General features: G+C 37.2%; 4 protein-coding genes across 4 annotated transcripts; all 4 read left to right on the top strand.

Moving 5' to 3' along the window:
• Positions 1 to 942: 942 nt before the first annotated feature.
• On the top strand, positions 943 to 6,208 carry ttc22 (tetratricopeptide repeat domain 22). The gene is made up of 8 exons (XM_015005090.2): positions 943 to 1,305; positions 2,346 to 2,646; positions 2,877 to 2,932; positions 3,027 to 3,142; positions 3,686 to 3,804; positions 4,370 to 4,531; positions 5,076 to 5,228; positions 5,305 to 6,208. The coding sequence occupies exons 1-8, from the start codon at positions 1,043 to 1,045 to the stop codon at positions 5,839 to 5,841; spliced, it is 1,707 nt and encodes a 568-aa protein (XP_014860576.2). The 5' UTR covers positions 943 to 1,042; the 3' UTR covers positions 5,842 to 6,208.
• A 5,473-nt stretch (positions 6,209 to 11,681) lies between these two features.
• On the top strand, positions 11,682 to 12,718 carry LOC148159901 (uncharacterized). The gene is made up of 2 exons (XM_088005246.1): positions 11,682 to 12,594; positions 12,711 to 12,718. Exons 1-2 carry the CDS (start codon positions 11,682 to 11,684, stop codon positions 12,716 to 12,718), a joined length of 921 nt encoding a protein of 306 aa, XP_087861372.1.
• A 1,745-nt stretch (positions 12,719 to 14,463) lies between these two features.
• Positions 14,464 to 19,192, top strand: LOC148159900 (uncharacterized). Its single transcript, XM_088005245.1, has 2 exons — positions 14,464 to 15,780; positions 19,179 to 19,192. The coding sequence occupies exons 1-2, from the start codon at positions 14,562 to 14,564 to the stop codon at positions 19,190 to 19,192; spliced, it is 1,233 nt and encodes a 410-aa protein (XP_087861371.1). The 5' UTR covers positions 14,464 to 14,561.
• A 3,246-nt stretch (positions 19,193 to 22,438) lies between these two features.
• On the top strand, positions 22,439 to 25,619 carry LOC106929966 (cornifelin homolog A-like). The gene is made up of 4 exons (XM_015007239.2): positions 22,439 to 22,589; positions 24,353 to 24,424; positions 24,548 to 24,735; positions 24,896 to 25,619. Exons 2-4 carry the CDS (start codon positions 24,370 to 24,372, stop codon positions 25,016 to 25,018), a joined length of 366 nt encoding a protein of 121 aa, XP_014862725.2. The 5' UTR covers positions 22,439 to 22,589; positions 24,353 to 24,369; the 3' UTR covers positions 25,019 to 25,619.
• The last annotated feature ends 208 nt before the right edge of the window (positions 25,620 to 25,827 follow it).

Below are 25,827 nucleotides of genomic sequence, written 5' to 3'. Positions count from 1 at the left end.
TCAAATATCCAGTCAGTATCAGATGTTTTTTAGCCTAAAGTTTTAACTGTTTAATTTTAATACCTTATGATGAATTAATATTTGTGTTTTCATACTTCTCAATGAACATTTGTTTTTGTGTCATTTATCCAAATCTCACTGTACACTATATTATATAATTTGCAATGACTATAAATGAATTAATCTATTCTATTCTATCATGAACTAAGCAGAACACTTGTTGAGAGAGTTCATAGTTTTCTTTTCTCAGAGTTTTCATGAGTCACACAGAGCCTGATTGGTCACATTCTTGGGCACAGCTGATAGAGGCGTAGACAAGACTATAAAGGCCTGTGAAATACTAAGCTAGTATGGGTACAAAGTCCTCCAAAGTGCTAAACTAAATCTAAAACTAGATCCTAAGGCAACAACTTAAGTCATGTACACAAAGAAACAAATAAAAAGGCACTTAGTAGAAAAAAAATAAAGCTTTCAGAGAGAAGTCAATTATTGTAACAGAGCACATGTGAGGAAAGAAGGAAACCCTGGGAGCAGGATTGCTAACTATAAAGTTAAAGAAGGTATAAAAACTCAACAAAACAAACACAAACATATTCAATCTGTAAGATGATAAAATCAGCTCAAATTTCCTGAGAAGAAGTTTTAGGTCCAGAATGTATAGATGACAAAAGTTATAATTATAACACTCTAAACTTTAGAGTGTTATTTGGCATTCTTTAGAGTGTAAAGAGTCTGTTACAGATCCTAATCTAAGTAAGAGAAAATGATTGCTAAAATCTTTAAATTTCAGAAAGGATTAATTATCCTTTCATATGTTTAAAAAAAACTGAGGGAGGCAAAACTGAAATAAAAAGAAATTTGGTTTTAATTGCTTAACATAACCAGCAGTTCCCTCCCTGGTCACTCCTACGTCTAACCTGTTCAACCTGCTCACATCTTACGTCAACCAGATCTAAGGAAGACGAGGTGTGGAGGATCACCAGTCAAAATACACACAGCCAGAATCTTCTCAGCTTTTCCAACAGGATCAGAGAAGGAGGACATGGAAACAGACAACTCAGAGGACATCGAGTCCCTGATTGAGGACATGCAGTACATCCCTGGCCACTTCCACCTGGAGCTAAATCTTAACTGTGATCCTGTTGGGCCTGCAAATCTGCGATTCAGAGACACTTACCTGAAACAGGACAGCCTGCAAGCTGAGCTGGAGGTTGAAGTGGGATATCTGCAGTACGCTGTTCGAAATCTACTGGGGCTGCTGGCGTTTCACCTGGAACAGCTAGACAGAGCTGAGGAAATATTCAGGTAGAAGACTCTAACTTCTTCTGAAAGGCTGTGTGAGCTAAGAAAGCTAATGTAGAGAGAGATATTTGGGCATAGTTTAAACCATCATATTTTTAAAAGCTCTGAAGTGTGTGCAATACATTTTATAACTTTAGGCTTTTCAAAAATTGAAGGTTTTCAGAATGATATGACAGAACAGTGAACCCGTATCATTCTGACCGCTCTGTTTCAACTAGTCACAAGCTGCAATGGACATAATAAGCAGTAGAGACTTAAAATGACTAAATACGGCATATGTAATACAACAGAATTCAACAGCCATTTGAGAGTTGGCTTTACCTCACAAATTATATTTCATATTGCTGACAAAGGGTTACAGGACACATTTGACTCCATTTCCCATCAGAAGCAATTATAAATTTGAGGCTTAAGCATTCTTTTGTTCAATTATACATTCAATTGATAGTGGCACAAACAACACAGTAAACTATTCTTACTGTTCTTCATTTATCTAAACTATGCATCGCTTCTCGTAGATTTAATCAACAGAGAGGGTGTTGGGTTAAATCTATGGAGATGATGAGGCAACAAAGGTATAACATAGAAGCATAGAACATTTTAAGAAGCATAGAAAATTAAAAGACTCAATATTTTTTTTAAAACCTGTTTTCCTTTTAAAACATGAATGGTCTCTGCTGCCGTCAGGTCTGCAACAATGCTGTTCCACAAGTGAGGGTCATAAACAGAAAGTGATGCTTCACCATGGCACTTTTAGAGTACACAAGAGAACTGAATGAATTCTACAATAAATGTAGAATGCATTGCATCCTAAAATCAAGTCTAATAGATAAACATAGCCAAAACATTGACTCTAACATTGGAGTATTGCAGCAATACTTTGGGAGCAGGAAGATTTCAAGGAATCTATTATAAAAACATGACTTAAATGTACAGTTATTGTCATTTGCTCAAAATGAATAATTTAAACTGATTAATTTTAAATGACTCAGGTTTGCTCTAAAATATGTTTCTTTTAACCCATTGAATTTCTGGCTTTTTAGGAGCATCTGCAAGGAGGACCCTGGGAATCTCAATGCCTGGGCCAACCTGGGCTTTGTGTATGACACACAGGGGAGAGAGGTGGATGCAGAGGAATGTGTGGACAAGGTCTCCTGTCTCATGGGAATGAACTCTGGAGACGATTCCCAGGAGGAGACCCGGCTACTAGCAGCACGATGTCTGGCTGAGCAGGCGTACGTGTATCCATATGACGTGGAGCTGGACAGGGACGACAACTTGACGGAGAAGCTGATGTCAGCGCTGTCGCTTTACAGCAAAGCTTTGCATTATGGGGGTCACCTGGTAAGAGATAAAAGATACAAAAAATGTTTGACAATGAAGACGTGACATGCATCAATAAACCCGTTTCTTTTCGCTGGCTGTCATTGTGATTGAGCCCAGTACGTTTAAAAGAATGATAATGATAAAATGTTATATTAATCAACTCTTTGCAGAGTACAGTTCCAAATTCTGATCCAAGATGACTACTCCCTGTGTTAAGCTGATTCTCGTTTTTTTTTTTTTTTTTTTAGATACCAACCGGGGAAAAACAAAGCTGGTATTTTAAAATGGCAGCTATTTATGTAAGGTATGGAGAAAACATCTAATATCTATATATCAAAGTTTTTTTATAACAACAAAGTGTCTAAATGTTAAAATGTCCAATCTTCATGTCTCTTAAGACTGGACCAGATCATAAAGACCAAAGATGATTCTGAATACTCAAGACTCTTCCACTACAATAAGGGACTGAGGCTCCTAAAGGAAACCCTGGAATCTGAGACAAAGCAGCACAAAGGTAAACATGTGTCTGTCTACTGATGTAAATTCAGAAGAAAGATTTTAACTCTATTCTGGTATTACATTTTAAAATAATTGTTCAAATCGGTGCTCCATCCAAACTCTAATCCTTCATCACATAGACTACTAATTACAGCTACATTTGTCATCACGTGTCATGACACTGATTCAGCTGAGCTACCTTTCCAAGATGATAACTGCTAGTCTAAGATAAACAGAAGTAAATAAAATCATATTTGGTCTGAAAATTCATGTTTTTTTTTTGTTTTTGTTTTTTCAAAAAACGTTTCTAAAGCAAAATAATTTATGTATCTGGCAGTTTATATGTATGTATGGCCTAAAATTCTGAGATTATATGCTTAACATATGTATAATATATGCATTAAACTCCATTAAATGTGGTGAATCAATGTGTTTCTGTAACTTAAATGTTTTGTTCATTTGTTCTTTAGAGATGCCGTGATTGTTTTTATTTTTTTTTCCACCAAAATAGTTCCATAGAAAGTGAGGAAACACTTTTAATTGTGATGTCTCTTGTTAGCTTTAGCCTGGTGTTACGTTGGCATCATGTTGGAAAGAAAGGACGAATTTTCCTCCATCCCCATGTCAATACATGACTGCGGTTTCTCAGCCACTGATCCCCTGTCCTGCTATGGAACCGTAAGTAAACTCAGAATTAGAAACCTCACCAAAGATAATCCAGTTATTCCACATGTCTTACATTTATTATTTTTCCTACATTACTACCTTTTCAACATATATACAGAGTTGTTTTTGGTTTAGACATCAATGAATAAAAACAGTTGTAACAGAATTCCACATGCTGACATTTTCCTCAGACATAGGAGTCTTATAAAGCTTTATGATATCAGATACAAAATAAACCAATAAAACCAAAATAATAATCAAAAAAATCTGTCAGGCTTCACAAAAGGTCAGAGAAATATTATCCATTAAATAAAGTTTATTACCTTTATGCCTTATAAAAATAAGATGTTCTGAGATCAAAAACCTCTTAATTTTTAGTATTTTGATGTGACATAATGCAAAGGAAGCAATTTATTTAACTACATTGTTTTGCTTTAAGGATTATCTCAATCTGAAGCAAAAAAAAAAAACTTTTTTTCATACTGTCAATGTTTACGAGTTATAGTACAAATTCAGACATTAGCATTTGCTGCTGCAACCTGTGTGCCGAATTTAACAGAATTGTCTTTCTCTTCAGGCCCTGGATTTGGCTAGTGACGATACAATCATCCTGAACCTTCTTGCCAAAATCATCTTTTTGCTGGGCAAACATGAAATGGCCACAGGGATCTGCAACATGGCACTAAATGTTCTGCCGGATCCAGAGCTCAACTGGCAGGCCTACTGCACACGGGCAAAGGTATTGCATCTGAGACACATTAGCTCAACACATTTTATTATACCTTTCATATAAAGTCGTGAGTAGAAGGCCTTAGTGTATTCTCTGTACATAATAACGGAGTGTAAAATAGGTATACCTATGTGGTATATTTATACCCTCCAAAATTATTGTCAGGGCTGGAAACTAGGACCACGTTAAGAAAAAAAATCCCTCAAACTATAAAAATAACATCTTTTTACAACTTTATTCTGGTAACATTATGACTTTATTCTTGTAATATTTCAACTTTATTCTCACAATATTATTATTTTATTCTCATACTCCTTTATTCTTGTAATTTAATTTAATTTTTTTAATTTCTTTGTATGGTCCCAATAGTCTGTTGTAAAGATTAGTATCAAACCAATAAAAAAAACTTTGATTGTGATTTTGGTAAAAAAAAAAAAAAAAAAGTCTGTCATTAAAGGTTGTTATTTTAAGAAGGTACTTTTAATCTGACAAATAAGCCTCATCAGAGTACATCTTGTCATTTCCTAATTATGGCTGTATATTCTTTGCTTAGATTAACGTTATCCTATATGTCAACGAACTTGAGAATGCAAAACTTGGAATAGGAGGAGCTCCAGATCGCCAGAAGCTAGCTGAAGCTAGAAAAGACTTGGACAGGGTGCTGACAGTACGTCCGTGTTTGAGGACTCATCTAGAGATGGCACAGGTAAAGCAAAAATTATGATGACTAGGGCCCAGGACAGGCTGGAAACAGACTTACAGCTTCACGCTCTTCTTTTTAGGTATTCTATTACATGGGAGTCGATGCACTCCAAGAGAGCCTTATGGTGGACGAAAGCTCAATAAACCATGCTTTGGTGAGTCTGTCCAATGCCCTACAGTTCAAGCCAGGAGACAGCTTACCGGACCTCCATGTGCTCAGAGGACGCTGCCTTTTAATAAAAGGCGAAGAGCAGAATGCTGCAGAGTGCTTCAAGCAGGCAATGGAGTTAGAGAGGCCAGGGAGCACTGACACCACAGCCCTGCACTGCCTCCTAGTGACGCTCCTCAATCTATTTATGCAAGAAGGTTCTGACCCTAGTTCTGTCATCACTCAGCTGGAGATGTGGGTAAACAAGGCAGAGGAGCGATATCCTCAGGATACTGTAAAAGCAGAACTCCGGGCTCTCTACAGAACACACACAGAAGAGGTCACAGAGTTGTCCAAGACTCTGATCAGGACAGGACGCTTGGGCCTGGTGAAAAGGCTGCTGGAAACCGTCGTGCCCAGACAGCTTGCTGAGAGAAAACCTCTGAGTCGGTGTTTTTCATTAACTTGAAACAATAGTATTATTTTACCAAGACAAATGGCTATTAAAAAAACACAAAAAGGCAAAAAGTAATCAAGCATTTCAGAAAATTGACAGTCCTCAGTAAGCGTTTTAACTATTATGTTTGCTCATCTCATTAAAAGGATAAAAACAAGAAAAATATATTTTGAATGTGATTCTTAAAAACTTGTATGTACAGTGCCATGCAAAAGTATTCATAGCCCCTTCAACTTCATCTTTTGTCTTTTTACATCCGTAAAAAAAAAGCATTTTACTGTAACTTATGTCATAGACCAGCGTACCATATGATTATGAAGTAGATGAAAAAGAAGCATTGTTTCAATCTTTTTTATAGAATAAAGATCTGAAGAATGGAGCGTATTTATATTTAACCCACATGAATCAACATTTTGTAGAACCAATACCTCCCTCTCAGTCACATGGGATGGAAAGTATCAGTCAAGAAACATTTTCATGTCTTGCCATTGTCTTCCTCTATCTACTTTCCAGAGAAAAAGGTAAAAATGCATATCCACAACTTTGTTTACCTAAAAATTTTCTATAAAGTTTGGCTTTATAGGTCCATTAATCTTCCTGTCAACTCCTTCCAGCTTCAAAGCAGAAGAAAAGCATCCCAAAAGCAGGATGCTGTTGGGATGCATCAACAGCATCATGTTGATGCTCTAGTATGTCTATTGCTCTTGTAATCCATGACAAGAGCAATAGATTACAATTGCTATTGTAATCTTTTACAATAGCAATGTTCTCAGGCTGATGTGCCTCAGTGCATTTTGCATGTGTGCCAAAAAGTTCAATTTTGATCTCATCTGACTAAACCTACTAATATACGTTTTCAGGCTTGTGGCAAACTGGATTTAATATGCCTTTTGGGACTGGGATGTTTTTTACAAGCCACCAGTAAGGCCAAATTGGTGGAGGAGTTAACCAGAAACTTTACCATAGGAGCATTCACTACTTCTTTGGTTAATAAAATCAACATATCACCTTGTTTACAGATTTTTGCAAGAAACACAACAAACACAAAGTTTTTTATTCCATACATTTGCATTGTTCCAGTAAGAAACCATAAATGGCACTTCTCTTAGCTGGTAGCCAACCCTTTCAGTTGGTATCTAACAGGCTTATTGGGGCCTGCCATAGCAATGCATAGGGAAAGCTGTGAAATGCCTTGTGAAGTCAGTCATACCAATAGACCGGCTTTCTATTGGTATGAAAGTCGGTCATGACACCGCACTGAGTGTCAGCTTCTGAAAAATGTTTTCAAAATTTTTCTAGGGCTTACGCTTTTCTGTCAAGGTGCTTCAAAGCGAATTGGTGTGACAAGGAAAACCCCGGCACCCAACCATTCATTTTCATCCTTTTCTTGAAAATTTCAGAGCTCAGCACACACCAACTCTCTCTCATCTGTGCTGTTACTGTGAGTGAGGTACAGATATGAACTGCGGTGTTATCGAAGACAAGAATGGAATGGAGGAAGTCAATGTAAGAAAGCATGCTAGTGATACCCCACATGCTACAGGCAGCATTTAGGCTAAAATTAGCATTTTGGTTTATTTTAACTCATACACTAATTTTAACATACTGATTTGGAGTAAGCCCATGTTACTGAACATGACTGTGACTCTCCTATTGAGTACATTGTAGCTTACTTTAGCACTGATGCTAATTGTTACCATCAAAATGCTGGTATAACCTCTCTTGTTTGGTTGTCACCCTCTTCACTAGTATCAAGCACAGCAAATCACTCTTTACAATGTGTGCCTCGAAACGGCATGCAAGTAACTTCACAGCTCCACCAACATTTCTCAGAATTATCTATTTTATTTTTAGATGTGATTGTATAGTTTAAAACAGCTAACAATTCCTCAAAACAAAACATTATTTTTCCATAAATTATTCAAAAATAACATCCAACAACACAACTGCCATAGCAGTTAACATACAAGTCAACTGCCACAGCAGCTGCAACAGTCACAGCATTCACAAAACACAACTTTATACATTAATTTGTACCCTGAACCTACTATCAAACACAGTAAATCAATCTTCACAATGTCTGTCTCAAAACTGCATGCAAATGGCTTCACTGCTGAAAAATAAAAGAAGACACAGTTAGTGTCATGACCGAGTGGTAAGCCACAAACACCAACTGGCGCAGCTCCCAAACATAAAGTCATATTTTTCCAGCCCAACCACGGGAAAACTCTACAAATTATATCCGTGGATGTTATTTGTTCTTACAATATTTCATGAATGTGTTGCATTGAACTAGAAAACTATGACCCTATCAGACGGAGGCGGCAGACGCGGTGACGTATGGAGGGGGGGCGGCGCGGAAGTGGGCAGGAGGCGGCGCTCATTAAGATCAGAGGGAGGTGGCAGACGCGGCGACGTATGGAGAGGGGGACGGTGCGGACGTGGGCAGGAGGCGGCGCGCAGCTAGATGAGAGGTGTTTCCCCGAAAAGTAAGACATATGTCTTACCTTCGGGGTACGGCTTATATTAGCCGACTCCCCTGAAACCCCCGATACGTCTTACAATCGGGGGTGTCTTACTATCGGGGAAACACGGTAATATACAGCCATCAGGAAGGGGAATCAGATATTCAACACTATGAACTGTTGATTTTTTTCATTTATTTTTAAATAAAAGAACAAAACATTTCATTTTTTCAAACAAGTCAGATTTTTGACCTGTTTTTTTTACTCATGAACCATACTTACTTTGCCCTTTGTTGCTGCATTAAAGGTGATAAACTTTCATTTATGCACAAAGCTTTGAGCAAAATAAAACTACACATTTTACCGCGCCTGTGTAGGATAGCAGCCATACTTTACCTCAGGATCTAGTTTGTTACAAATTTCATCAAACTACTTGTTACCAATGTTTGAGGCGAAAAAGCTTTGCTCGAGTGATTTTGAAAAACTTGCAATTTGTTCTCTGTGTAGTTTGATCCATATATTCAAATTTCTGTTTTGTGAAAGTTTTCCAAATGACTTTGCATGTTTTAAGATGGATCTAAAAAAAAAAATATCAGCAAAATTAGTCTTTAAGTTTGTCGCTTGCAGACTCACCCACGGTTTTTTATATAATGAAAGTTTTCTGACAATGTGATTTCTGGTGTAAAACTTATCATCCAAAATGTGATGTGATGATGTTTACCACAGTGCCACCTACTGGTTGGGAGTAGCAAAGTTCAGAGAAGTTTCCTGTTTTCCTGTTTTGATTTTTTGTGTTCAGGCTTCTGAATTTTATATATATATATATATATATATTTTTTTTTTTTTTTTTTTGGGGGGGGGGATTCCTCGGATTTGAACTCGTAAAAACCATCAGTTATTGTATTTACATTTTAAACTAAAGTTGTGAAATAAAGAGTTTGATAAGGTTCAGTCAGTCTTTGATCAATCATATCTAAATCCTGAATAAGAGGAGTCCTATATTCCTAACTGTCCCTGAATGCCTCCAAAGAAGGTCATCAGTCAGAGCAGCTGCTCCGTCAGTTTAATCCAGAGCTGCAGACTTTAAATCAGACCTGTAGGAGAAGCTGGAAGGAACATGGAGCTCCTCTGATTTAGAAACCATTTAATCTCCAACCGCAGTCGTGTTATTTCTGAAGCCTTCTGAAAGCTGGAAGAGTTTATATTTCGCTATTAACAGAGAAGAACCAGAACAGCAGCAGGTTTCTGTTCAGATGCTGTAACTAGGATTGAGATGTTTAAATGGATATTTGAACAAAACCTGGTTCAGGTTGAGACATGTGGCAGCTTGAATTGAGAGAACCCAACTGGAGTGAGCAGATCTTCCATCAGAGACAGAAACTGTTTGCTGCTTCAAGGCTTCTCTACAGACTGAGGTATTATCACCACACGGCAGCCTGCATGCTGCTGCAGGAGGAACGCTGCTCGTTTCTGATTGAGACTGTGACTCCTGCAGCGTCAAACCAACAAACTCCTCCTGACGTCTGTTCATCACAGAGCAACACAGAAGAAGATTTACACAAACTACAGTCACTGTGAACAGGAAATGCTCTGGGCTGGCTGGTTTAAACATCAGGACGGCAAAAAACTCACACATTAGAAAACAACAAATAAAAACAGCAAAACCCAAATATACAAAATATACATAAAAACAGAATAACAAATAAAATACTATACAGTAAGCACAATATTTCTACATACATACCTTGGAGTTATAAAAAAAACCTCTATTCCAGAGGAATGTGCCTCTGAGTTAGTTATTTAAAAATGTACAAAATGTGCATATTGAGCATTAAATGACAGACTATTTACAAATAGTGACAATAAAAAAAACATGCACAACAGTGAAGTTGTCCAGATACCACCATGGATGTAAACACTGAGTTTGATTGGATTAGTGATGGTTATAGAGTCGAACTTGGTGGAAGGACCTATGGTAACACTCCTTTGTGCATTTAGGATGCAGCAGTTTGTCACTAAAGGAGCAGCAGTGGATCCCTTTGTGATTCACTACCTGATCAATAACAGATTTTTATTTCAGCTTCTTGGGAGAAAAAACTTTTATATAGCCAGTCAAGTGAAACGGATATTCTCATGTTGAGGAGAGGCATTGCTACAGGCTAGTAATAACACATTTTAATATGTTGGTCAGGGTCACAGGGGCTGATGAAGATGATGAAGAGGAAGAGGTCAGCTAAAGCCTCAGAGTCTGATGACTAATTAGCCGCTGATAATGGAATCAGATTAAACAGATCAATGACGGTGAATGATCTGAGCTCCCATGAACAATCTAAATGATGACTGCAGATGAAATCAGTCAATTAAAAACATTTTTCTCTGCGTTTCCCTCATTCTCTACTGTGGATGGATTGTTCCGTTTTTTTCCTAATCTTCCCTCCATCATTTGCTCAGAGCCAATCAGGTTTGAGTATTGGTGACTTCTAACCTACAAATGTCTACGGTCATCAGCCAAGGGACCAAAACTCACCTGAAACATCATCCAGTGGCGCATAAAGTGGGTATGCACTGTATGCAACGCATAGGTGCCCTGAACTAGAGGTAATGCCAGAATTAATAATAAAATAAAGACTTAGTGGTATTCTCATTTAGTGACGTAATTAAATTAGTTGTGCTACCACCCCACGCCAGTAGAGGCAGTAGCAGGCTTGAAAAGGTGCAATTTAGGAGCAGATTTAGAAGTACACAGAAAGCTATGGAATTTGATAAAAACTGTGAGCTGCGGTGAAGTAAATAAAAGACAGAAGTTCAAATACATGCTGAGAATAAAACTCCTTCTTAAAGATGAAGCTATATCCCAGATTTCAAAAGAAAATAAAAACGACCGCAGATAATATAGCGAATAGCGCCCCCCTTCAATTCCGGAGTGCAATGGTCCCATTTCCAAATAAGGTGTGAGACTGACAGTGGTCTGTCCCCGACCCTTTCTGTTTACTGCAGCGATTTCCTTCTCAAACAACAAGGTAATGGTGGGTAACTATGGCAACCAGTGACAGTTTAATAGCCTGCCTAGTCTTTCTGCAGTCAAGTTGCGCGCGCATCCGCCGTTTTCATAAAAAAATCCGTCAGACAAGCCCGCTCTGAATATCAAATGGAACTGTGACATCACAATGTGACATCACAATGTAACTCCAAAGGCAGAATTCTGACATCACCAGCGATTATATAATCTCCTCAAATCCATCTACCTTTGTCACAACCTGTTCACAGCCGTTGTCGATACGTTACTCTTGAGAAGTTACTTAGCAGTTCATAGTACGATTTTCAACTTTGAAATCTACTGAGTTTCTAGAGCAGTTATCTATCTTAGAACCACAAGCAAAAGTTACAATGGAGTCCAACCAGCGTACAATCGAAGAAGTTGCATCCGACAACATCGTTGAGAGGGAAGTACAGCCACCAAAGCCACCCAAGCGCAAGAAGAAGATGTCATTTGCAGTCTGGTGGGCACTGCACGCAGCTGAGGAGCTTAAGATGTCAGCTGAAAATATGGAACAGCAGGACTCTTCGTCGGTGATTGAAAATAAATCGAGCACCAAAGCACTGGAAAAAGTAAATCAAAAAGGGGATGGACAGTCACCTGAAAGTGAGTCCAATGAGAACAACCAGGAACCACTTAAAACCTGTTCGGAGGAACATGTCCCTATTGATCAAGAGGTTTCTGCAGGTAATATTGAAAAGCAGAATGATTCACTGGTCAGTGTAGAAGAGTCCATCACTGGAGTGCAGGAGACAGTCGACATAGTAGAGAAAGAACAGCCTTCCAAGTCTGAGGAACAGCCACCAAAGAGGAAGCGCAACAAGAAGAAAATGATTCCATTTCACATCTGGTTGGAGAAACATGCCCCCACTGACGTAAGGACTTCAGCTGAACATACTGAAAAAGAAGACGATTCACTGGTTCCCGAACAGGAATCGATCTCCATACTGGAGGAGAAACCAGAGCAGGAAGAGTCCTCTAAGACCAGTACTGAAAATGTTATCAATCAGGACACTTCTCTGCCTGAAGAAGGTGATCAGGAGGATTCCTTTACGACGGAGATTTGCAAAGACAAACTTGTTAGTTTTACATCAGAGCCAGTCACTGAAAAGAAATCCGTCACAGAACAACAGAAGAAAGTCGACCAGAAAGGGGAAAAACAGTCAAAGCGCATCAAGAAGACGCCGCTGTTGTGGAAATCTTTCCCTGAGACTGATGCTTGCATAGATCTAACGTTTTTTTGTGAAAACAGTGACATCAACGGTATTCTGTCTGAAAATCAAAGTCATCAGGCAGGTTTGCCCAGAAGCGAAAAAAAGACATTGTGGAAAGTGCTCCCAAAGTCTGAACCTTGCATAGATGTAAGTTTTTTTGCTCAGAATATTGAGACCCAAAATGTTTCAATGCCGGCCGAAGAACGAGATGAGTCAGATTCCTTGAAAAAGGAAATTAATACTAAGAACACTGTGATTTCTGCATCAGAGCCGGTGACCGAAAATAAATCTGTCACAGAAACACACAAGAAAATGGACCAGAAAGGGGAAAAACAGTCAAAGACTAAGCGCAATAAGAAGACGCCACAGTTGTGGAAATCGTTCCCCCAGTCGGATGCTTGCATCGATTTAATGTTTTTTACTAAAAACAGTGATATTGATGATGGTCCTCTGCCGGAAAAAGAAAATTATCAGGAAGCTTTTTCCAGCAGTGGAAAAAAGCCATTGTGGAAAATTTTCCCCAAATCAGAACCTTGCATAGATATAAGTTTTTTTGCTGAGAACATTGAAACCAAAAATGTTTCAACGCCGGCCGAAGAACATGATGAGATAGCTTCCTTAAAAAAGAAAAATTATTCCGAGAATACTGTAATTTCTACAACACAGCTGATCACCACAGAAGAATCCATCTTGAAACAAAAGGAGACACTGGATCAAAAAGGTGAGAAACATCCATCTCTGGGAAAACCCATGGACAACATCCAAACTGGGAACTTAACTGAGGTTCCTGTTGATAAAACAGAAGAAAAGATTCAAGGAGAGGGTTTAACCGAAATTCAGAATTTGCCTCACTCTCCAGAAAATACAAGTCAAGCAAAATGTATGTGTGAAGTCAAATGTAAGGAGTCTGAACTGGAACACATGGAAGTACAGAAATACTTAATGCAACAGCTCGATGACATGTTCGATGTAAATCAGAAACTAAACACTAAACTTCAACAGCAAAAAGATCTGACGAGAAAATTACTCTCAGAGAGAAGACAGAGGAAGAAGACTATGGTTTCTGTTCAGACTCAGAGTGAATCACAAGACACCCCACCAGTTTACCAATGTGCTTCAGTCCAGACGGAGATGGATGTGCCTGAGACCAGATGTCACTTGAAACCAGTCCGTCAAACAATATCAACGCAAACGGACATGGATGTGCTGGAGAACAGATTTCACTTGGAACCAGTTTATAAAACCATTTCCACCCAAACTGAGCTGTTTTTATTGCTGAGAAAACAACCCAATGAAACCAAAATGAACGGACATCAGGATCAGCAGAACAAAGTATTCAACAGGTCTACAGATGAGACCAGGAGAGAGTCAGTAACGAGAGATGCATCTGAACTGCAAGCTGTCAGTAATGAAAACATTTCTGGTGTCAACATTGAAACAGAAGTTTCAGTACTGGAAATAGTTGGAGACCAGGCAGAGACCATCGAAAAGGAGATTCACACAAATGAAAAAGCCATCTGTGAAGTACTGCAGGTGATAGAAGAACAAACTGTCTCCACAGCGCAACAAAATGGAGACGACCAGGTTGAGAAGAAGAGATCAAATAAATCTAAACGTAAGATCAAGACAAAGGCAGCAACGAAAATTGCATCCAAACTGAAAACTGTCGGTAATGAAAACATTTCTGGTGAAAACATTGAAAAAGAAGTTTCTGTACCGGAAATAGTTGGAGACCAGGTGGAGAACATCGAAACCGAGAATCACACGAAAGAAAAAAACACCAGTGAAGAAGAAGAAGAAACGGTCTCCATAACACAACAAAATGGAGACCACCAGGTTGAGAAGAAGCGATCAACGAAATCTAAACGTAAGATCAACACAAAGGCAGCAACGAAAATTGCATCCGAACTGAAAACTGTCGGTAATGAAAACATTTTTGGTGAAATCATTGAAAAAGAACTTACAGTACCGGAAATAGTTGGAGACCAGGCAGAGACCATAGAAAACAAGATTCACATGAATGAAACAGCCATCTGTGAAGTACTCCAGGTAACAGAAGAAGAAATGGTCTCAACTTCACAACAAAATGGAGACCACCAGGATGAGAAGAAGAGATCAAAGAAATCTAAACGCAAGATCAAGAGAAAGGCAGCAACAAAAGATGCATCTGACCTGAAAGCTGTCAGTGACGAAGACATTTCTGGTCACAACATTGAAAAAGAACTTTCAGTACCGGAAATAGTTGGAAACCAGACGGAGAACATCGAAAACGAGAAAAACATTATTGACACAGCCATCTGTGAAGTACTGCAGGTGATAGAAGAAGAAACGGTCTCCACAGCGCAACAAAATGGAGACCACCAGGATGAGAAGAAGCGATCAAAGAAATCTAAACGCAAGAGAAAGGCAGCAACGAGAGATGCATCGGAACTGAAAGTTGTCAATGAGGAAAACATTTCTGGTGAAAACATTGAAAAAGAAGTTTCAGTACAGGAAATAGTTGGAGACCAGGCAGAGACCATCGAAAACGACATTCACACGAATGAAACAGCCATCGGTGAAGTACTGCATGTGATAGAAGAAGAAACGGTCTCCACAGCGCAACAAAATGGAGACCGGAAGGATGAGAAGAAGCGATCAAAGAAATCTAAGCGCAAGATCAGGAGAAAGGCAGCAACAAAAGACGCATCTGAACTGAAAGCAGTCAATGACCAAGACATTTCTGGTGAAAACATTGAAAAAGAAGTTTCCGTACCAGAAATAGTTGGAGACCAGGCAGAGACCATCGAAAACGAGATTCACACGAATGAAACAGCCATCGGTGAAGTACTGCTTGTGATAGAAGAAGAAACGGTCTCAACAGCGCAACAAAATGGAGACCAGAAGGATGAGAAAAAGCGATCAACAAAATCTAAACGCAAGATCAAGAGAAAGGCAGCAACAAAAGATGCATCTGATGTGAAAGCTGTCAATGATGAAGACATTTCTGGTGAAAACATTGAAAAAGAAGTTTCCGTACCGGAAATAGTTGGAGACCAGGCAAAGACCATCGAAAACGAGATAAACACAAATGAAACAGCCATTGGTGAAGTACTGCAGGTGATAGAAGAAGAAACGGTCTCCATAACACAACAATATGGAGACCGTAAGGATGAGAAGAAAAGATCAAAGAAATCTAAACGCAAGATCATGAGAAAGGCAGCAACGAGAGATGCATCTGAACTGGAGAGCCTCTGTAAGGAAAACGTTTCTGGAGCAAACATAGAACAAGAAGTTTCTACAGTAGAAACAATTCAGGATCAGACAGCCTTCGTTAAAAACGAGATTCACACAATAGAAACAGAGATCGCTAAAGAACAGCAGATGACTGAAGAAAAACCTGAACTGGAAACTGTTGTAAACTCGATTGAGACAGATCAACATTTGGTCCCAATGACTATGACAACAAATCCTGATTCAGAAAAAATACCTGAGATCCCCCTGATTGCTCCTGAACAAACTGAGACAATACTTCATGTAGTTTCCACAGAGGAGGAGTGTGGTCTAATGGAAAATCAGAAAACATCGCCTCCACAAATAAAGGTTACATTAAACAAAGATGAAGTCCAAACATTACCTCAGGAATTAGAACTGCAAGCAGAGTCAGCTGAGGAGAACAATATTTCTGAAGAAGAAGAGAACCCCCAGAAAAAGACATCACTGTGGAAGCGAATCAAAAAGGCTCTAACTCCACCATCTCTACGCCGGTTCAAAAACAGATGCAAAGTCCATCCAGCATAAATGGATGCTGGACATCAGTTGACTTTAGACATCAACTGATGTCTAAAGTAGATTAGATTTAAAAGGGGGGCGGGGCCACGTGTTTTCTGGGTGATTGGTGGTATTTGGAAATAAAGCTACTATTGTTTGAAATTGGACATTTTAATATTCAAAAGACAGGACTGCACGGTGGGAAATGTCTCGCCGTGCAGGTGTGGGTTCACACCGGGTGCTCCGGCTTCCCCCACGTTCAACATCAGTACACGTGTGTTTTGGGTGATTGGTGGTATTTGGAAAAAAAGCTACTATTGTTTGTAATTGGACATTTTAATATTCAAAAGACAGGACTGCACGGTGGGAAATGTCTCGCCGTGTAGGTGTGGGTTCACTCCGGGTGCTCCGGCTTCCCCCACGTTCAACAAATTCAGTTCACATCTTCATCCATTGTAAGATGTTAATTTCTAATTCGAAACAGAAAATCAGAAAACCACATTTATTAATTAGAGGGAGATTTAGAGAAAGAAAATGTAAACAACGTGGAACAAAAAGAATTTTAGAAGTCTAATCTGATACAAACTGGGAAAAATTTAGAAAACTATCTTTCTGGGCAATCAATCAATCAATCAATCATATATATATATATATATATATATATATATATATATATGATTGATATATATATATATGATTGATATATATATATATATATATAAATCTATATATATAGATAGATTTATATATATATAAATCTATATATCAATATAGATATTGATATATATATATATTATATATATAAGAGGTATATTTAAACATATACCTCTTTCTTTCTCTCTCTCTCTCTCTCTTTCTATATATATATATAAATCTATATATAGATATGTATGAACATCTATATATCGATATCAATATACCTCTTTCTTTCCTCTCTCTCTTTCTATATATATATAGATTTATATATATATATATATATATATATATATATATAAATCTATATATAGATATGTATGAACATCTATATATCGATATCAATATACCTCTTTCTTTCCTCTCTCTCTCTCTTTCTATATATATAGATTTATATATATATATATAAATCTATATATATAAATCTCTCTCTCTCTCTCTCTCTCTCTCTCTCTCTCTCTCTCTATATATATATATATATATATATATATATATATATATATATATATATATATAAATCTATATATAGATATGTATGTATATCTACATATCGATATCAATCTATAAACATATACCTCTTTCCTCTCTCTCTTTTTCTATATATATATATATATATATATATATATATATATATATACATACATACATACATATGTATGTATATGTATATACATACATAGATATATGTATGTATATCTATCGATATCAATCTATAAACATATACCTCTCTCTCTCTCTCTCTCTCTCTCTCTCTCTCTCTCTTTCTCTCTCTCTCTCTCTCTCTCTCTCTCTCTCTCTCTCTCTCTCTTAAAAAATGGAGTGAAGAGCTGTTTCATTCGCACCTACCTCCATCAGCATTCCTCAGAATTCTGGAGGGGGAAGCCGTGAGAGCGCCTGAAGGACCCGTTGCATGCAATTTGTCATCATACCACTAGGTGGCTCCAAACATATGCATCAATCAAAAAATCTCTCTATAAACACACATCACCATTGCCACTTTGGGCAAAATTCAATGATTCTATTCACATACACACACATTTTTCTCTCTTTTACATTGGGTTCCAAAAAACGGGCACACTTTGGCAGGCCCCATTTAAATTTCTTCAGAAATGTTCAAGTTTTAAACACCTACAATGCTATTTCTGTTACAACTCACCTGCCACACCCTTCACCTCTTCCCTAATTTTCAGCGCCCTTTCAGTTGCAACAAACAATCAGCTCACCTCAATAGTCTATTTATTTGGCTGAGATCACATTTACATCCCTATCTGTTCAGATATTATGAATAATTAACCTTTAACAGTTGAATAGTGTCATATGGTGGTTTTGATGAGGTGAGGAGAGACGCCGAGAACCCAGGTATGGTGAAGATGATGAATTTAATGGTGATAAAGCTCCACAGTCCATTACAGGCAGCACGGCAGAGACTAGCACACAGCTAAGTACCGGTAGCAACTGATTCACAGGACTTGAAACGAGAGCTGACACTACCAGGACTAAACAGTTCTACTGGAGCGCGCACACACAACATAAGACAAAACTGAGACGATAGACATAGACAAGGACCCGACGAGGAACACAGACAACAGGTGGGTTTAAATACACAAGGGGTAATCAGGGGAATGAGACACACCTGGGAGCAATCAACAGGGAGGACAGGACAGAGACTCACAGGGAAACAGGATCACATAGAAAAACTCAAAATAAACACAGAAAACCACGGATCATGACAAATAGGTAGATATCAATGTTCCAAAAGGAGAATCTGAAGTCTTTCAATAGGCATTTACATGCTAAAAACTGAAAATCATTTCACATAACTACAGAGTACATATCTAACAACTGATAAACATTAAAACCTGACAATCTACATTCCAAAAGGCTTGACAAACAATTCAGTTATCGACAGCCAAGTTCACCTCCATTTTTTTTTCATGCAAACAAACTGCACAGTCAAAAATCCAAAATGCACAAAGGTGTAAGCAGTTTTGCAAACAGAGCTATCAGCTCTATTTGTAAAGCATAACCAAAAGAAATTACTGTTCTTGTCCTGGCACTCCTACCTGTGTCTAAATTTCACTAATGAGAAAAAGGTCCTTGCAATTTGCAAAACAGGCAGCAAAGAGCAGTGTCGTCAGTGACTTGGCAACAATAGACTGTGAGGTTATAAACAAATTTTTCGTGCTTTAGGTGAGTTGGGATGATCAAAATTATTTATACAGGAAAAAAGAGTGATTTTTAAAATTTCTTTTAGTCAGAAGTGTAAATACACTAGGATTACAACACCTTTAAAAGAATGTAAATCATATATAAAGTTCTGAAGAGCTTATTTACAACATGTGAGGCACGTGATTGCATGACTGTGTGTTTGAGGTGTTGTAAGCCACACCTCAAACACACTGTTTTTTGTGTGACATCATGGAAAATTAACTAAATAAAAGACTTCCATGATGAACAAGTACCATTTTGTACAATGGGTATAATTTGTTTATGCCTCAATGTGCCCTGTTCATTGGTTCAAAATCATTTTGCAAACATAACATGAGAACATGTGACTAGTATATTGGTCGGGAAGGAGATAGGACCAGTGTTGCAGATGAAAATGGGTTTTGGTGCAAAAAATGGAAATCCAATACTTGATTTTCACTGTGATTCGATAAAATAAATTATATTTAATGAAAAGTGGAAATGTTTCAATGTCGGAGTCCTTGAGCCTAATCTTATAGAAAATGTGTCGTCAGAGAGGACAAGATGTGTGAAAGCAAGGCAGCCTACACACCTGGTCCAGTTAAACTAGTTTTGTCAGGAAGAATAAAAGTTGTGATTTGATCCAACTGCTTTCTGGGCTACACCTGTCCCATTATTTAAGATTTAGTTTATACAAACAACCAGATTAGTATAACCAGTGACCAGAAAAGCAAATCAGCAACTCAAAAGTTAGCCCTCACCAATTTTCGCTATACATTTTTACAAAAAAAAAAAAAAATATATATATATATATATATATATATGGCAAATAGTAATAGATCCTGGATCTTAACTCAGATAAATCTTTAAACTCTGCAATCTGCCACTGCAGCTTCAAAGCCATAACAAAATTCCTCACACCTTCCATTTGAAACAGGAAGGTATTTTAGTCACAAGAATTCAGCGGAAAATGGGTTGGCTGGGAAAAAAAAAAACAGATTCAACTTAAAGTTAATCAGACAAGAAGCTTTTCCAACTGACCTGTTTGAGTAGTATTAGCGTTACTTTATCTCCAATTCGATCTCTTACTTCCTCAATAGAGAAAGTACTACTCTGTGCCGAGCTGTCATAAGGTCAGCCAAGCATTGTGACAGCTAGAAAAAACAAAAAAATACTTTTTCATGGAATCAGAGTCAGAGTTTTTAGAAGCACGTGCATAAATTCATGTGAGACCATGGATATATTTTTTTTCCTCAACACAGGTGTTAACAGGTGTTCAGTGACTGCTAAAAGTTTTTGACCTCTGAAAATGACCTCAGAATCCACTGACCCCACTCTGTGGTTTAACTTGGCCAACAACTTTGAAGTTCAGTTTGTGTTCTTCCCAATCACTTCCACTTTTTTATAACGTTACTAAGAGTTGACAGTGAAATATTTAGCACTGAGGAAATTTCATTGCAAAATACTTTATTGCACAGGTGGCATTATATCACGGAATCAGGAAGGAATGTACTAAGCCCCTGATAGCAAGCCATTCTTTGGTTTGGACATTGTTCTCTGAGTTGTCATTGGGCTCTTGGACTTCTCTTGTAAATATTCATGTAATTTCTTTGTTAGAAATACTGTGAAGAGCATTTTTTCCATGGCTAGCTATAATAAAATTATGTTTCTCCTACAAAATAATTATGGCCCAACAGAGCTCCCTTGAACATTCTCTGTAACCTCTATTAACAAGAACTTTGTAAAGAACCCAAAATGTCTTTTTGTGTTTCTAGTGCAGTATCTTACCAGGGTTGTTACCCATATTTGATCTGATTCTTTTTACTAATTAGGCCAGTAGAAATATATTTACTAAGGCAGACACTGATGTTCTCAATATTTACTTCCTCAACTGTACATGAACACATTTCTCTTGTGTCATGTGTGCTTCATAATGACATGTTTGGCTACCATTCTTGATAAACCAGCCCTGACTTTGCTTTGCAGCACAAAGTCTCCTAAACTATTCTTAATATTTAGGACAAGTTCTATGATGATCGTCACCATGAGGACAATAAATATGTGTAACATAGTTAAAATGGTTGAGGTTAAATCCTGCTAAAATGCACCATCTGCTGGTAAAAAGTTGTATTGCATTCACCCTAGAAAGAGCGAGGTATTATGGGTAATCCTCAGAGCCATGAGGATCACTGACGAGGTAACGTGTCTCTGTCATGTGTTAAAGAAATATTATTAATGCATTTTGTGAAGTGCGTTTGTGGTTGTCGTTTTTGCATATTGTTGAAATATGTTCGGTCTGGGTCACGCTAGTTCTGTTATTATGTCGTTTTTGTCGTGTTTGAGAATGTTTAGTTCGTGGGAAAGTGCAGTGGGAATTTCCCACGTGGTAACATTATGGCTCCTCCTTGCAGGAGCTTGTTTTATGCCAGAGACTGACCTTACCTCCATGCCCGTTCTGTGAAATGCAGGTATGTTTTACCAAATCTCCTGTAGCAGATGGTTAGCATGACACTGAGTTTTATATTAACAGTTTTATACAATGATGTGGTTAATTTATGTTTCTGCATTGTTCTAAAATGCAAGGTTATATAAACTAAAACATAAAAATGGCATCCAGTAAATAAAATGTCAGCATTTTATTTTATTTTTCAGAACATTTTAATTAGTTACTTTATTTTCTCTAAAAAGGAGACTCACTGGTTGTCCTTTTATTGTAAAACAAAATCCACTATACGATCACTGTAATTTTAAATTATTTTATTGTGGTTATGGTATTATGGGTAATCCTCAGAGCCATGAGGATCACTGACGAGGAGCTTGTTTTATGCCAGAGACTGACCTTACCTCCATGCCCGTTCTGTGAAATGCAGATGGAGAATTAAAGAAACAGCTGATGCCAACTTGAGCAGCTCCTTGTCGTTCATTACCACACCGATAGAAGCCACCAAAACCACATAGGCCACATATGTATTATTCCTTTTTAAATCAAAACTTTCTTTGAATGTCTTGGCAGGAGTGAACTGTTGATTTTTAGAGAACAAAAGATTACAGAAGTAGTAGAAACAAATATCTAGTGGTGAAAGGCAAATGATTGTTACAGAAACTTACATGTGAAAGGTAGAACACAGTTACTGCCTCTGATTGTTATGTGGCTGATTGTCAGTTTCTCTGTAAAGGATAACATTCTTTAGATTTTGTTCACCTGCTGACAGATCAACCACACCTGCAGAAATATAAACCACTGGACGTGGTTTGTCATTTTAGCATCGCTTTGCACAAGAATTCTGGTTCTGCAGCATTGTGTTGTTTTTTTTTCCCCCCCAGGATTCTGAATAACTCCTGAGACGCCACACCCCACACCATCAGTCCTTTCAGCACTCTACTGGGTGACAGCAAAGCTTCCAGAATCATCAGGTAAAATTTTATTTCTTTGTGAAAATATCCAATGCCTCTTTTTTTTATGTCTTTCTTTTCTGGCAAAGGAAAACAAAATTTGCCTAAAATGTAGGTTTGTAAAATTTTAAAACCCAGGACAAAAATAACTGTTGATTAGCAGTAACATTAGAAACAATTTTAGAACTACACCTATTCCTGAAATTTTGAAACAAAATAATTAAATAAAAACTTTTGCTTTCCTAAGCATATACGTTTAAGCCCAGAAAAACATATGCTCTAAAAGTATATGTTTTTTTTTTTTCATTTTGGTTATTAAAATACAGTCAGTGTTTGTCTTATTGTATAATCTTGTGTGGTTGTGGGTTTATTTTACCAAAGTGAATCTTTTCAATTTCTCAAAATGGAAAGGAATTAGATCGTCACGAAGCTCAATCATGGAAAAAACAGACACCTGGCTTCTACTTGATCAATTTAATGTAACTTAATCTTTCTTTTTTTTTTATTGTCTCATAATATGACAGATGGAGGAACACAGTTTCTTATCTCCATGGACATGTAGGGTGTGTCATCCATTGTTGCAATCATGACTTGTTTGCTTCCATCGAATTCAAGTATATTTATAGAGTTTCAAAAATAATCCTCTCTTCAGGTATTTTAAAAAACAAAAATTTCACTCATGTCAAATACAGTTCTTGTTCCCTGCATTATTTCACAGCCAATTTCTTGGTGGACATTAAATAACACGTTTAAAGTTTTTCTTACATTGTAGAATTTATTTACTTATTTTTTTTCTTTCTTTTTTTTACGAGAGGAAGTTTTTCTCTGGAAATACTTTTCAACTGAACAAAAAGTTATTAACGCTAAGATCTTGCTTTATTCATTTTTGGAAAATAGCTGGCTCCAAAAACTAAAACTCTCAAAACTATTGGACATTTTGAGCTACATCTGTACAATTTAGCAAGTAATAAAATCCCCAGTAACTTGTATTAACAAGTTAGCTCATAAATTTAAAGCTAGCCTTCCACATTTACCTTTCACTGCCCACTTTTTCAGGAAAAACTGAAAAAGTTTCCTGCATGTAACATTGCAGATCTCTGGGCCTTCAATTTACCTGTGGTTTAGTTTGTAAATGTCACCATCTGCCATGCTAACCGAATGACTCATGAAGAGCATGACTCACATATTTTTAAACAATTAATTTCAATGAAGCAGGATGTGATGAAGTGATAACACCACCTAATCTGATCCAACTCTATGCTATCTTCTGATGAGAACATCTCAACATGCTGGATGTTTGAAACTGAAATTTGAGTATTTATTATCTGACTCCTTGGGGGAACTCATGGAACATGGAAATTTAATTTCCAGACTGTTAAAAATGGTCACACACAAGACGTGACGGAGCTGCATATTCCTCAAAATCCCTTAACATTCCTCATTTCTGACCTGTATGTTGAGGGTCATTATTTTTATTTGTCCTTGCTTGTTGTGCTCTTTGGCTCCCTGTGATTTTTAAAAACTTGGTGGGTACAGATTTGCTGAGAGTGTGGTGTACACAGGCTCACAAATGGTACCTAAGCAAGAGGATGAGTATAGTTAGGGCTTCAGATCCTGATTTGAAAATTTGCTGATTGAGCCCCCAGTTCAGTCATTCATAGTCAAGATCACTAGAACGACTATAGAACATTTTATGCAACGTTTGGTATCCAACAACAAATATATGTTGCATTTAACATTTTTTGACATAGTCTGGCTTTTACTTTTCTTCTTTCCTTTTTTAGCTAACGTTTAGTGAAAGATGAGTGAAAACTGGAACTCTGACCTCCTCAGCTGCTGTGATGACATGAAATCTTGTAAGAATCATTTTTAATGCTTTACATTTACCTTTTTATTACCCTAATTTTCTCCATTGTTTAGCAAATAAATCTGCTTAAGAATATTTGCCTTTAACTTATATATTTTTTAATTTTTTTCAGGCTGCTATGGTCTCTGGTGCTGCCCCTGTCTTGCCTGCACCGTGTCAGGACTTTTTGGACAGAACCGCTGTCTTCCACTGTGTGACATTTGCAGCCCTGCTGTGATGTCTGCTTTTGGGATACCTCTGTGTGTCCCCCCTGCAGGATTAGCCCTGCGAGTCGGGATTAGGCAGAAATATGAAATTAAGGTAAAAATAAAATAAAGTAAAAAAGAGCCAATGAGCTTCTTATTCCACATTAATGATGATTTCAAAGTTTTCTCTTTGACCAACAGCTTAAGAAAATTCATCTCAAGCAGTTTTACATAAAACAATGAGTAAAACAGCAAGTGTTTTCTTTCCCCCACAGGGTTCTCTTTGTAAGGACATTGCCACATCCTGCATCTGTGTGTGGTGCTCCTGGTGCCAGTTGCATCGGGAGTTGAAGTATCGCAACCACACCCCTGCTGTCGTGAACCAGCCTAAAAAATAAAAAAAACTGCAGAGGTTTTATAACTGCTGCTCCAAAATTTGGTTAACAGTGATCGTCTTTAGTTTAACCATGTCAAAATAGCTAAACAGAGTTTTTTAGCTTTATTGTGGCTATAATAAGCATATGATTTAAATAAATAAAACAGTCCTGGGCTTTGAACATCAGGATTTGCTCGGCTCAATTTATGATATGATCCACTTCGTCCTGTGTCAAAGTCTTGGCAAACTTATTTTTTTTTGATAAGTAATTTAATACTGAGATGAAAGATGAAGAAATTTTTTTTTACTTTTTAATGGTGGTATGTTCATGTTTCTGTTTATGATTTAAATGAAACTTTTTAAATATATGTAACTGACATATTAATATAACTAATGAATGTTTTTTAAATGTGTGGTTTTTCAATGCATTAAATAGTAAATATCTATATTTGATTTTTATCTGTCTATAATTCTAATTTCATTTCTTGGAGTAATTATTGCTATTCAATAATTACCCCTGTCAAACAGCAACAATCACAATAACCTGGTTTTAATTCAGTTCAGTTCACATTTATTAAAAATTCCTGTGTAATTTTAAGATTCCCAATAAAAGGTTTCCTTCATCTTGTTTTATACCTATGTCTTATTTTGCAAAAAATATACCATAAAATTTTGTATTACTGAAAGTTTGTGTTACTTAAAATTTTATTTATGATGCATACAATTTTGGTAAATAAAAAAAGTACTCCAATAAGAGTCACATTAATTAATTATATTTTATGATAGTAGTAGAATAGTAGAAAAATACTGTAACTGTTTCTGGTGCATTTT

The sequence above is a fragment of the Poecilia mexicana genome, unplaced genomic scaffold (assembly GCF_051168715.1).
Source record: "Poecilia mexicana isolate PSO_F unplaced genomic scaffold, ASM5116871v1 scaffold_4, whole genome shotgun sequence".
Taxonomy (NCBI): Eukaryota; Metazoa; Chordata; class Actinopteri; order Cyprinodontiformes; family Poeciliidae; genus Poecilia; species Poecilia mexicana.
The sequence above is the reverse complement of the archived record's forward strand: the minus strand, read 5'-3'. Positions and strand labels throughout refer to the sequence as shown.

Excerpts from the sequence above, each read along its gene's own strand:
- LOC106929966 (XM_015007239.2), top strand. The coding sequence starts at position 24,370 with ATGAGTGAAAACTGGAACTCTGACCTCCTCAGCTGCTGTGATGACATG. Across the intron at positions 24,425-24,547 it reads CTGTGATGACATGAAATCTT|GCTGCTATGGTCTCTGGTGC; the intron begins GTAAGAATCATT and ends AATTTTTTTCAG. Across the intron at positions 24,736-24,895 it reads GGCAGAAATATGAAATTAAG|GGTTCTCTTTGTAAGGACAT; the intron begins GTAAAAATAAAA and ends TTTCCCCCACAG.
- ttc22 (XM_015005090.2), top strand. The coding sequence starts at position 1,043 with ATGGAAACAGACAACTCAGAGGACATCGAGTCCCTGATTGAGGACATG. Across the intron at positions 3,805-4,369 it reads CCCTGTCCTGCTATGGAACC|GCCCTGGATTTGGCTAGTGA; the intron begins GTAAGTAAACTC and ends CTTTCTCTTCAG. Across the intron at positions 4,532-5,075 it reads CCTACTGCACACGGGCAAAG|ATTAACGTTATCCTATATGT; the intron begins GTATTGCATCTG and ends TTCTTTGCTTAG.
- LOC148159900 (XM_088005245.1), top strand. The coding sequence starts at position 14,562 with ATGAATGAAACAGCCATCTGTGAAGTACTCCAGGTAACAGAAGAAGAA.
- LOC148159901 (XM_088005246.1), top strand. The coding sequence starts at position 11,682 with ATGGAGTCCAACCAGCGTACAATCGAAGAAGTTGCATCCGACAACATC.